Here is a 12,910-nt window from a genome sequence, read left to right as displayed (position 1 = left end):
AATTTACACTCTACTCTATTTATGAAATATTTAAACCCCTTACTTATTTTATGTATTCCTACATTTGTGTTAACGACGCTTTCAATATATTTTAAACATTTATTACTTAAGTAGGATTTGAAAAAATGCTTTAGGTTAGATGCTTAATAAATTTGCCTTTGCAGAAAGCACTAGAGGGCTGTGCAAACTTCTTACTGTAATGCTTATTTTTTTTCTAATGTTCCCATCAGAGAGGAGTTAGGGACTCGACTTGAACATCGTGACTGAGGAGTCAAAGTCCTGTAATCTGGAGAAAGGTTCCGTATCCACACCCCCTATACCTGCACTTGATTCCCCATTAATTTATCCTAATAAACACGTCGAAGTCGAGTTCGCCTGAGTGTTCTAAGATTATAAGGACCAGAAAAGAGGAGACCTATGAACCTTGTCATACATTAGAACCTCTGTTTAGTCAAAATTGCATATATATTAGATTAGTGGTATATTACTTTAGTATGTTGTGATGTGTCTGTCAAATGTGAAATTTAGTAGCACTGAAGCGCTTTAAAACTATTTTAATCTCATAAATAAACTAAATAATCTTCTATGTGTTCTTAAGAAGTGGTATTTGGTTATGGCTGTAAACCGTTATGTTAGTTTGCATGTATTTCGGAACTAACTTAACAAATATCCCATTCTTTGCGCGAATACGTATTAACAATCATTGTTGTTTAATTTGTCGCAGGATATTGATTGAGTGATCGTGAGTACAAAGTGCTATATGATGTTTGATGTACTCCAATTGATTTTTATGGAAAATACGGTCAATTGCAAATTAAACTTGTCTTGTTTTACGAAGCCTCACGTTCTAAACAGCTTAAGAGGAATTTTCCATTTTTCCTGTAACCTTTCGACTTATTTTTCATTTTACATTATATTTACTCGTGTTTTACACAACATCGTAAATCTAGAAGGTGTGGTTTTGAACTTCCGTAGACTGCTGCGTGACTGTTTACTCGCTGAATATAAATTGCGATGAATTTTTATCAAGAAAGCATATATGCAGCATCATGGTGGTATGACCTGGTACCCCTTACCCTAATCCACTCCTCACTCTCTGTAACTTATGCGATTTTTAATAAAGTTAACAAAATTTATAATCAATAACTTCTTGAAATTGACCTTTTGATTCTATCATTAAACGCGTCTGGTTCCTTTGATCACCATGATTGAAGTTACCATTTCTCTAAACTAAGGGTGTTGCCTAGATAGCTCCCTACACGAAAATACCGCTCTCCAGTGACATCCATTTAAAATGTTTTGTACAACGTTTGCAGCTAGTCTCTTTAGTTTTGACAAGTTCCTTTTGCAGTGCGTTCTAAAATGTTTAAATTCTGGCTTCATTAATTAACCGGTTCTTGTTGAAATATTCGTTTCACTTTCATGTGCAATCATCTTGTAATGCTTTAAATTCATTCTATGATTTTTATCCTGCATTTTTACTCGTTAATTAATGTAATTCGTCGATCCTTGCTTTTCCACATCCCTTTTTCCAAAAGCAATGGTACTTAAACTTTAAACAGTAGCAATGAAACGTGTCTGCCGGGGACCCAACCAGTATAGGAGGTTTGAAGAGCAACCCACCACCACTAACGGTGTCTACGGTTTCGAGGTACTCAGCCAGGTGCGGATTGCAAAAGCACAAGCTGTCGGTCACGCCCTCGCTTGTTGTCTGCCCCCGACCTTTCCCGTTATACGACCACCTTGTCCTCGGCGCCCCCATCTCACCAACCTCGTGGCGGTCAACCCATCCGTAGACTACTTTATCGCTCCGCGTCTCTGCTCTATCCGCGATCCGCCTTACACACCAACAGCCAACAAACGGTGGGTGTTTGCATGTACACTTCGGCCTCGCGGCCAAACTTATGACTGTGTCGTCGCCCCAGATCAAGTCATTTTTCTGTGCACACTCAAAAGCACCTCCCTTCACTTCAACTTCGGAAATTGACTTCACTCAAGCTACAAATTAGCCTATCTCTATGGTCCCGCATTCTGTGCGATTAAATAACTCAAAGTTGGGCTTGTGCCTAATTTATGCTTCCTTCATAGAATCCTTCTTAGTTTATTTACTTATCACACTAATAGTGTCTAATATTGAATCCAAAAAAAATAACAACGCTGGGGTCTAAATAGTTTATAATTATGTTCTACAATCCCATGTTATTTTATCGTCAGAGATTACTTTCACATAGGGTGTTGGCTAAATGACAACTGTATCTACGCGATCTAGTGACTTAATATACTGTTCATGTATCCTGTCGTTCCTTTAAAGGCCTTTCTGCTTTTCGTTCAAGAAGCGAAATAAATTGCAAATTCTTAGGACGTGTTAGTGAGTAATTCCTTTACGAATTCATACTTTCTTTCCTTTTTTACCCCTTTAAAGTAAATCGTGGATCTTTGCACTTTTACAATTTCTCCGCATCTCAAGCCAAAAATGACAAACTCAACCTCTGGCATCCCGTATGTTACATCAGAGGTTTTGGCTGTCACGCTTTCGCCTATTTCTACATAACCTGATTCATTTCGAACTTCAGATTTCTGGGGATCAAACGTAGCTCGAAGCTGATTCACAATAATTTTACCTTTTCCATTAAGAAGGCTTTAATACTAATCATATTTAACTTTTTTAAATGACAAGTACATAGAAGAGTATTGCTCTAATGAGGCGGATTTGACCAACATAGGAGGCTGTAGGTCAATTTAGAGCAAATTACCTGCGTTTCATTAAAATTCTTGTTTATTTTGCTGCTAATTGTGAAACTGTATATTCCAGGGATAACTCACGTTATTGATTGACTCTTGAGGTCTGCTACATAATGTGATGGTTTTAAGTCGAAGAAGTGCATTAGGCCATATCTGCCACGTGTCGAATTTGCAAAAGTGAAGGATCGTTCTAACAGTAAAAATGTCTGTGACTTCTAAAAGTTAGCTCATGGCGAATCAAATTGGTAAATTAACGCAGATGTCGAAGTACTGTCCAACAGTACCGAAAAATCCTATTATGCTAGAGTTCCCTAAGTAATAATGTTAAGCATTGGAATGAATTGTAAACGTGAGGGAAATAAATTATGTTGAATTAGCATTGTCTTTGGCTTATGAACTTCCCTCTTTTCTTTAACCAATTCGAGAGTCTTTGTCTAGTTTAAATCCTCCTTAAAGCAGCAAAGCACAATATGTCAATATTGCTTCTGATGTTGATTGTGCTTTTTCCCAGGGATATATACGTGGGTGACCGCTGCAGTGAGGTTAAGCCGCGTCTCGTGGAGTGCAGAGAACGCAACACCAATGGGACGTTGATAACGAAGAGCGTCAAAGTGAATTATTTCGTTGCCCCACGCTTGAAGAGCAGTCGCGAGGTCCCCCGGATTTATTGCTGTGACTGCAGATTACCTACCAGCAAACAAAAATGGAAAGATCCCTCTTTTTTGCCTTGCTTCTAATGTCAGCTGCTTTCTCTAATTGTATGATGTGATCACTTTCGATGCTATATTTTATTACTGCAAGTAAACCAGCATCGACTAGTAATCATTTTAACTAAAGAAAGTGCTCATTTTTGTGTCCGCAGCTTGGATACTAGAGAAAGGTCAATAAACTTTGTGCAAATGAGCAAATTTTGTGTATATTTTGGCCTTCAAACAGTTCCCTTTTTATAGTTTCCGTAGAACTGCAAGTAAAGAGATTTCGTCAAGTTATCATATTACTTATTTGGTGCAAAGAATTGCGTCACTGAAAACCTTAATTTTATTTTGTCCCGATTCTCCTTCCTAAGGTATGTTCCTTCTTTTCTTTACTAGCTTTTTGGCGACTGCAGTCACATCCAGTCGAGTGCCTTAGCCCGACTGGTGGAGTTTAAAACAGCCTAAAGAGGATGCTGATTAAGCTACTGGGTCTGAGAAAGATAATGGCATCTGCATTTCATCTTGAGTAGCGGTGACGTTTGAATGGGTAATTTCAGTGGTGCGAGTATCAATGTCATATCCGAACAATGAAGTAGCTGGACTGTGATGGCCACTTTGCCCATGAGACGGGCACCAGTAGCAATGGGACTTGGTCACACAGGTTTCCAACCTTTTACTCCTTTTATTGCTTTGGATTTATCTTGTTGACAATGTAAGGTCATCTAAGTGGCAAGACGACTTGATTTGAGTTTACAATCAAGAATTTAAACATTCATAAACCACTCAAAATACTGGGTTCTCCGTTTTAGCTTTGAAAAACTGGTGAATTAACGATTTTACGTGAAGTTAAGTGTTTTGTAGGATTTTCATTTGTCGTTCTCCTCTAGCGTAATAGCTCTTACTTCAGAAAATAGGTAGAGCCCTAAAAATTCCCCGAAGACAAAAGAAATCCCAACACTCGGGTAGAATATGCATAATTGACGTACAGAGGGGCTTAGGACTAGTAGCATGTTCCGGAGGTCGGGCCGCCCGGTGAAGGTACAATCGCGGGGTCGAAGTAGCCACGATGCCAAAACGGTAGCTTAAATTAACAACCAACTTATTAAACACCCCTTCCCCTCTTTTGAGCGTCGTCGCCGGAGCTCTTCCTGGTCAACCTCCCGCGTCAGCCATTACGAAGTAGGTGGTGCTGTAAGAAAAACACCCTCGAGCCAATTGTGCCAGTCATTGAATTTCCATGCAACCGCAAAGATACTTGACCGCAAAGTCACTGATGCCTCTTGGGAATGTGCAGGCCATCACACTCGTCCATAGATGGTCGTAGGAACACTGGCACAAAAGCAAAGTCAGATAACAAAGGTTAAGGTTTGACATCGTTACGTAGAGGTATGATTTTGCATCTATCCCTCCTTGGCACTTTGTTTACACTTCAGTGCTAACTAGCCAAACTTGCCTGGGTTCTAGCCAGCTAGTAGAAAAGTGGAGAAGGTGTCTCGTGTTCACATATTTCATACCTTCATACCGGTACAGTGGACGGCTCTGTGGCGAAACTCTTTCGGATGGTTCATGGCTAGTGTCGCTTCACTTGGTAAAAGCTTTACGGAACCAGGGTAGTTTCCGAGGGTATATGTCATTTTCAACCCTTCTGTTAGGGGTCGTTACAGTTTCTCCCATTCGCAGCATATGCACCTCTTCCGCCCCGTTAAGTTTCATCACTCAGCTGTAAAAATCAGGATAGCTATTCCTCAGGGTCATGTTCGCTTTTCAGTCTCACCAGTGCAACTCTTGAAGACTTCCCTGAAGGTGAAAGTAGGCATATTTGCTCGGCAGCAGATATATTGTTGACTCACGGTAGAGCCTCGGTGATAGTGGTCTATTCGAGGGGTCATGTCGCCCGGCCTAGGTGGAATGGCGGAGACCCCAAAACCGAAAGTTACGTAAACAATTAACCCATTACAAATGTACCCCGCGTATACCATTAGTCGACATAGTTGCTTCGAGTTTGTCCGCAGGCATAATTCAAGCCTCGCATTATTCACAACAGTGTGGAATTTCATTTGATTAATTTTTTCCCTTCAGAGAATACCTTTGCTTTCATTTAAATCCAAAAGGGTTACTAAGCAATTGAGTAGCTTTATTATTGACTAAAAAATTAAATTGAGGTTTGTTACCCATTGTAGACACCCGAAGCTGAAATGGCTAACGTCTACTTGGTAATAACTTTAATTGTGGTTTAGGCACAACGCCCAGTAAAGGATAGAGACTTGAAATTAAACTATGATTTTTGACATAGCATATCACATTATAAAGCGCAGAGAAGCGTTAGTTCTTTAGAAAGGTTAGCTCATACTGACTGTCAGGAGTATCTACCCTGGAGGTCAGAACTTCATCAATGCCAAAGAAGTTAGGCAGACTGCCGTCGGATATTTAGCAGTACTAAAAATCTTTCTGTGCTTAATTTTTCTAGACACCAAGATTAAATCTCTGGTTAGATGTGAGCTCAAAGGCGGTGATATTGAGGTCTGCTTTTGTGTTGATAAGAAAGCCGCATCTCGACTTCTATGCCCTATCAAGCTCTTAAGAGCAGCTCAGCACTAACCGGTAGACTTGTTAGGAAGTGAACAGCCTGATTTATTCAGAAATTGCATTTATTGAAGAGGTGGTTAAGACAGTGTGATAGACGACAATAGGACTCACAAATGTACACACACGTAAACACTTGGGAGAGGAAGGAAGGAGGGAAGGGTAGGTGGTATTAATTATGCGTGTAGTCCTCGTTCCCTTGGGATCAACCTGGGAGGTCGTTGTCGGTTGATTTCGCACCGACTCAGAATTGCACACCAAATTACTCCGCTGTAATCGTGATATTAGATATACACACACAGGACCAAGAGTATTAATATTTAAACTGGCTTATTTTTTTACCACTCTTGGGGCTTTAAGCCCACCTATTTGGTACAGGAATAGGGAATCTATGTTGATTAGATACCGCCGTCTCGTATCATCTTCATTTTATTTCATTGAAACATCCTGAGGCCTCCCTGAAGATCCAATTAGACCTTCGTAAGTAGAAAAACAGCCCAAAGAGGGTAATTAAGAAATAATTCTCATATTACTATGGTAATCGTGGAAACCGAAATGAGTAAAAGACCCTCGTGGGTAAGTGCACCTTCAAACAATCGCCCTTTTATTACATATCCCCCCTCTTACTCTATAGCGCCGTCTCCTGGACCTCCTTTTTGGTCACTCATTTGTTTCCACTATCACAACGTTCTCAGTGCCTAAAAGATCATCCAAGAGGCAGGCATGGAGAACATACGTTGATTGACCAAACCGGGAGAACATTTGATTCCACCTTCAGCAGTGTGGCTTGTCGGTTCATTGGATCCAGAATTTCGTCCTTTTTGTGAAATGCGCTACGAGGATTCATTAACTTTGTATTTTTCAAAGCGTGACGATGTTGTACAGCGCGTCGGAACCTTCACCACCACTATATATTGTTTCATTTGCACCATCATTAAGCTTTACCATCTTGTTCAGCAAAGACTATTAGTTATGGGAAATACACTCCACTTACTGATGCGTGTTGATCCACGCGGGTTGCAGCCCCAGCATTATAGAGGCGCAAAAACACGAGCTCCAAATTGTCTTAAACGCACCTCACACTCGCCCTTTATAGTGCGAACTAATACTACCCCTTAGAAGCCCTTACACAAATTAATTGCTAGTAAAGTTTGATGCCGCCTGGACGGTGTATAGATTAAAAAGTTCTTAAAGGCACTCTCTCGGATGAAATATTAATTCACCACATCGGCCCATCTTTGAAGCTGCAGGCCGGATTAATGGTTACCTAGGGAATGCGAATGCGATGGATCCACACCGCACGTCGTCATGGGAGGGTCCACTTTTCATACCACAATAATTTTGAAGCACTCACAGTACCTCCCCAGGGGGTTAATTTACGTCTGTCTGTGAAGAAGGAGGCACGAATTTCTTCAACATGACGTTTAGGTTTCAATTGCTAGTAAGAAACGATGTGAAATATTAATAACGCGCTCTTACGAAGGACGAGAGAGAGGGGTAGGTGTGAGGATTGGAGAGGTGAACGGCTTGGCTTAGGACCTGTGCCTTCATAATTAATGACCTATTAGACCCCACCCCGAGTGCTAACGCGTGCATGTGTGCGTGTCTATGCATGTGTACAGCACATAGAGGTCTAACTGCAGCTTGAAATGCGTTTATCGTCAAACTGGGAATTCCGTCACACTTGAAAACACCAAAATTTGGGCTAAGCTATGCTAGTACTGCATCCACTTCTTGCCGATTACAAAGCATTTCTTAACGGCCGACGACATTCACTGAGAGATTCGAGCACCCTTTCCTCTGACGCGGAGGCTTTCCTGAAATTTTTTTCCCCTCATCACCATTAAGAGAATATTTGCCGTTTTTATCATTTGAGAAATCTCTTGTATACAGGACGATCTTTCAAACACACTGATTCGGGAAGATAATTTAGTGTTTTGTTAGTTGTAGTTAAAAGTCGATTGGAGTTTCCGTAAATCTATAAATTATTGTCCAAAACACTATATCTCGTAGTGCTTTCAAGGAGGATTTGGACCTCGCATGTAGGTGATATTTAAAGGCATTAAAATGGCACTATAGATCATTATAAAATTGCACAGAGATGAAGGCGTTACCCATTTCCTCTGTAGCACTCGAATTATCCCCAAAGATTCTACAAGGAGGTGGCTCTCTTATAGGCGTCTTGAAGGGTTAGAGGACTGGCAGCTGAACTTTATGGCATTTGCAAGAGACTGATGATGCCCATGTAGTGAAGTGCAAATTTCCAGATATTATCATTATAAGCTTTGTTATCTCAGTAACTTTTCATAGAATTCAACAATTTAGCCAGTTAAGTGCCATGTGCTGCTTCGCAGGTATTTGTCAGGACAGCCAAATTAGGAAGAAAGTTTAGTTGATGGGAGGCAGCCGCGAAATCAAAAAGGTGCAGAAATACTTTTTTTAAGTTTAAAGTGCAAGAGTCAACCTTATATTGTTTATTTAAAGGATTTAAAACAGGAAATCGTCATGCGTCATTCATAAACCACTTCAAAGGAACCAGTTCCTTCCGTCCATCACCTGGAAAAAAAATCCATTTTAATTCCCCCAATTTTTTTGCCTAAACATTCCTGATTTGATCAAAACTGAGGAGTTTTTTGTTCATTTATTATCTACAGATGCTAGTGTGTTTATTTTCATTAAAAAATCCCTCTTTTTACTAATCACAAAGCAGCGGTGCGATAGGTCTCGTTCTTGCCTGCCTGCCCACCTTCCCTCCTTCGGGTATAATTTAGTATAGCTTCTACTCCCTTCCCCAACCCCCATCGCCCACCTAACTCTACTCTAGTGTGCGCCTAATCATGCATGAATATTTAGAATTGCTACGGCACAGTGATCCTGCACACACAGAATGTAGGGGTGGGATGAAGCGGGGTGGGCGAAACATTCCGAGGCATAAATATTTAACTCAAAAGAGAAGTGTGCCCCGATAAGATAACTGTTCATTTATGGCATGATTAAAATTTCCTCTTGTACATAGACCAGAGGCCGAAGCTTGAGCTAGAAAACCAATCACCTACGGTGGCGTGAGGAGCGTGCGCATCTCCATGCGCCAATCGGCTTGGCGCAGGCATAGATGCCACACGCGTGCGTGCGTGCGTGCAAGGGAGCGTGAGCTAATAAGGCGAGTTAATTAGCGGCAGCTCCGTTAATTTGCTCAAGCGTCACGCGTTGCTTTCTGAGTTACTGCAGAGATTTTAAGCAATTAGAAGGCTTATGCAGACATGTTTTTTGTAAGCTTCTTGTTCACAGCAAGAGGGGGAGGCAAGGCAAAAAATTTCACTGGTGCTGTGGGAAATTGGCAACACTTGACAGCTACCTTTTGTTTAAGACTGCTAGATAAACTTATAATCCATGAAGCCCTAAGTGTATAGTAAAGTCTTTGTAATCTATGGTTAAGGATGCTTGATAAAGCACGGATAATGCATTGCTAATTAATTTAAACTTTCCGACCGCATCATGTGATTAGAAGTATTACAACAAAGAAGTACCTTGACAACATTGTGAATAAAACTTTAATGGCAAAAAAATACCTTAATAGAAATTTCTTTAAAACATCCGCAAACGAAATGAACATGTTTACCCGGTAGTCAGTGCTACAAGGATTCGTGTCAGGTGACATTCTTGATTCAAACCTATTCCATCTGCATTCAGTGTCTGTGCAAGTGTCAGCTTTTCACATCCTGCATTTCTGTCAAACGCCTATCAAAAGGCACTCTTCATGGGTGAGAATTTTTGGTAGACTGTATCACCATATCTTGCACCCCCTTCTGCAGCGTCGAATGTTTCTTAAAGAATCATCAGATATGTTTGGCGCATATGGAATCGGAAATAGGAATCTTAAAAGCCCCCTTTTGGTTGAGTTATGGAGGGAAAGCCAAATATAATTCCTAGTAAGTTGATGTAGTCATGACCTTAGGGCATAGGGATGAAGCGCTACTGGTCGAAGTTGTGGTCACTTTCGTCGGCTACCTTTCACCCTGAGTACACTATGTGATGTTTGTAGGGAAAGGATGAATTCGATTATCACTTTTTATTCCGATTCAAAAAGAAAGGACTGAGTTAAGCAAGTTTTTATGCCTTAATTTTTCGCCAAAATCCACTCAGAGTCACATATATGTGACGTAGTCATTTCTCGGCCGGGCCCGAGGCCTCAGATGTTCTCAATACGTTTCACGTAAATGTAGCTATGACAAATCGTGTGTTGCAAATTGACTGGATGAGTTTAAAACAATGAAGCATACAAGGGGTTATGGTATTGTACCGAGAACGGTTACGTCTCTTTGGCTTTTCGAGGAGTTGCACCCAAAGGGCAATAAAGCAATTGGTCTGTAAAGATGGATCATGCTTTAAGACAGACTCAACAACAACAGTGATAAGGTAGAGGCCCTCTAAGTTCTACAATTTACGTCCCCCCTGTTGAAGTCAGCGGAAGGTTGCAAGTGGTGTAGTTGCTTTGTGTGCGTGACTGCGCACTTTTGAATGACTCATATTGGTGTCAAACGACTTTTGAATTGCACACAGGCGATGTTATCACCACTTTATCCAGAGCCCGACACCCAACTTGACAGGTGAACAAACAGCAATCCCCCTTCCCCACCAAGTCTTGACAACGACCATCTTCGGTTTGATTTAGGAGCACTAAACACCACCAATTCTAAGGCTAGACTTGCAGTACACAGTCAGCACTTATGTGGTTCAGTTCCCACTATTTAAAAGTGGCATACTAGGAATGTTCAAGTCAAACATTGACCTCTGCGTTTGTCCATTTTAGAGCCAGTTTGAACTAAAAAAAGTCTAATGCTACATTTTACAATTACTCCAGAATTTAATTCCAAAATCTGAAAAGTATCTTTTGCTTAGGAAGACTTGTCGGTAGGGGTGAACTATTCCAGGACAGCCGGCTTCATTTTGACATTGGTGCTGAAATGCTGTGACTTCAATGTTCGTTGTACACGGATTTTGCCATTTATAACGATAGGATTAAGAAAACCCCTGTATTCCTAGTAAAATTTTTCCGATTTGGCGCAACATTCATTACTTCTGTGCTATTCGAACAGCAAAATTGTCAATGTGCCTAATGTCCGATAAGTCTTAGAAGCTATTTGTACTTGTTAGTGATTGTCCTCACACCTCCAATTGATAAATTTGTCCACCTGTCATGCAATTCCTTCACACAGTACAGGCTGAATGAATACTCGTTCTCCGGAATGACCGCTCTAGTGCGAGTTGAGGGCTTTGGGCTCTGCGCAGTAGGCCAAATGAGCTTGGAACCACCATGGTCGGGGTAGTCATGTTGCAGAAATTTCAAATACAGCCGCACATCTGGTGGTGGTGATCTTGATCATAATAGTTCTGTTTCCAGCCCACATCTCTAAACATACAGCCAGCGTGTAGATTGCCTGACTGATGCACAATCACCGTCTTGATAAATTGCCGGAGAAAAAATTTTTCATTAAGAACTTTTAGTGGGAAAAAGGATTTGAGCATCATAATAGGCGTGTATTAGGATTTATTAGGGTGGTTTAACCCTACTAAAAATCCTTCTCTGTCATAAATTTGTAGGTACTATGATTAAAGTGTGATACATTTGTAGAAGCAGTTTGTTCCTTTCAGTACTACACTCATCAAACAATATGACCAGCCAAACAAGTCATATCTATCATCGTACACAAAATTTGGTCAAAACAATTGGAAAATTTGTATTTTTTTTCATGAAATAAGCCATCCAAACATCTGCTGACGACAATGCTTCTCCGAAGTAGTAGTATGTTTAATAATCAATAAATTTGAATTCACACTGCTCTCTTCTCTTTACCACCATGACCCATTCCCTCTTCTTGAAAAAGGCCAAAATTCGAGCTAAAGTAGAGGACAAGCAGGAAGCGATAGCTCTGCCTCTGGACTACTCCTTCTTCCAGATTAAAACACCAGCAGAGATCCTGCGTTTTCCATCTCGAATCGACTCTCCATTGTCGTTGAAGACGCCCAAAGACGCGGAGGGTAAGTGGCTAACAACAGCATTGAAATTGAACAAAAATATCTTGGAAGATCTTGTCGATTTACCACGTGTTGTTTCTAGTCTCTTCCCATCCGAGCAATGGCTCACGTGGTTAGACCTTTCCTGCAACCTCCTGCATCGAGTCCCGCCTGAATTGCTTCAGTTGACGAGCTTGAAGATTCTCTGCCTCCACGGAAATAAGATTGCCACTACCCAAGAACTGGTAAAGTTGCAGCCACTCAAAAACCTCATAAAACTCACAGCTCATGGCAATCCGGCTGAATTGGAAACAGGTTACTTCATCACAGTGCTTGCAGCGCTGCCTAGCCTACTTAAAATTGACTTTACTGCCGTCTCTACCAACGAGAGGCTGGCTGCTGAACAACTTCAGAACTCGAAGCGGGCTCATAAGCGATAGGATACGCCTATTTGCCAAAATTGAGATCCATTTTCTCCGTCATACGGTCTTGCAAATAAGCTTAATTTAATTTCAGTGGGCCTTTAGATGAATAATGTTTGACAGGATGATATGCAACAGCAATTATAAAGCAAATCGCAAACGCTTTTCATAGAAATATTTACCTCAAAGTAAAAGCAGTTTTATAAAAAATCGAATGCAAATCCAGCTCTTGGAGCTTCGACCTAAGGTTATTCCTCTTTAGTCTGTTTCCAGCTATGATACAGCTCTTGATGTGGTTTAACAACTCTTTCGATGGAAGGTGTAGAGTCATTTTATTCAAGCCTTTCCTAACCGGTCTCATTGTCGATTTTTAAAGTGCTTTTGTCACGGAAATTAACCTGCGCGTATTTATTTTATTCATTGTTTGCATAGTCACAAGGACATTTACCACCA

At 40.8% G+C, this 12,910-nt stretch overlaps 2 protein-coding genes across 2 annotated transcripts; both read left to right on the top strand. All coding sequences in view use genetic code 11, as the record gives it.

Moving 5' to 3' along the window:
* Positions 1–1,567: 1,567 nt before the first annotated feature.
* Positions 1,568–4,751, top strand: EGR_05586 (hypothetical protein; the record flags this gene model as incomplete). The annotated part of the gene is made up of 3 exons (XM_024494835.1): positions 1,568–1,863; positions 3,254–3,353; positions 4,566–4,751. The coding sequence occupies 3 exons, from the start codon at positions 1,568–1,570 to the stop codon at positions 4,749–4,751; spliced, it is 582 nt and encodes a 193-aa protein (XP_024350755.1).
* A 7,127-nt stretch (positions 4,752–11,878) lies between these two features.
* EGR_05585 (Leucine-rich repeat-containing protein) lies at positions 11,879–12,475 on the top strand (the record flags this gene model as incomplete). The annotated part of the gene is made up of 1 exon (XM_024494834.1): positions 11,879–12,475. The coding sequence occupies one exon, from the start codon at positions 11,879–11,881 to the stop codon at positions 12,473–12,475; it is 597 nt and encodes a 198-aa protein (XP_024350754.1).
* Between the last annotated feature and the right edge of the window lie 435 nt (positions 12,476–12,910).

This window comes from Echinococcus granulosus (genome assembly GCF_000524195.1).
Source record: "Echinococcus granulosus chromosome Unknown EG_S00042, whole genome shotgun sequence".
Classification (NCBI taxonomy): domain Eukaryota; kingdom Metazoa; phylum Platyhelminthes; class Cestoda; order Cyclophyllidea; family Taeniidae; genus Echinococcus; species Echinococcus granulosus.
The sequence above is the reverse complement of the archived record's forward strand: the minus strand, read 5'-3'. Positions and strand labels throughout refer to the sequence as shown.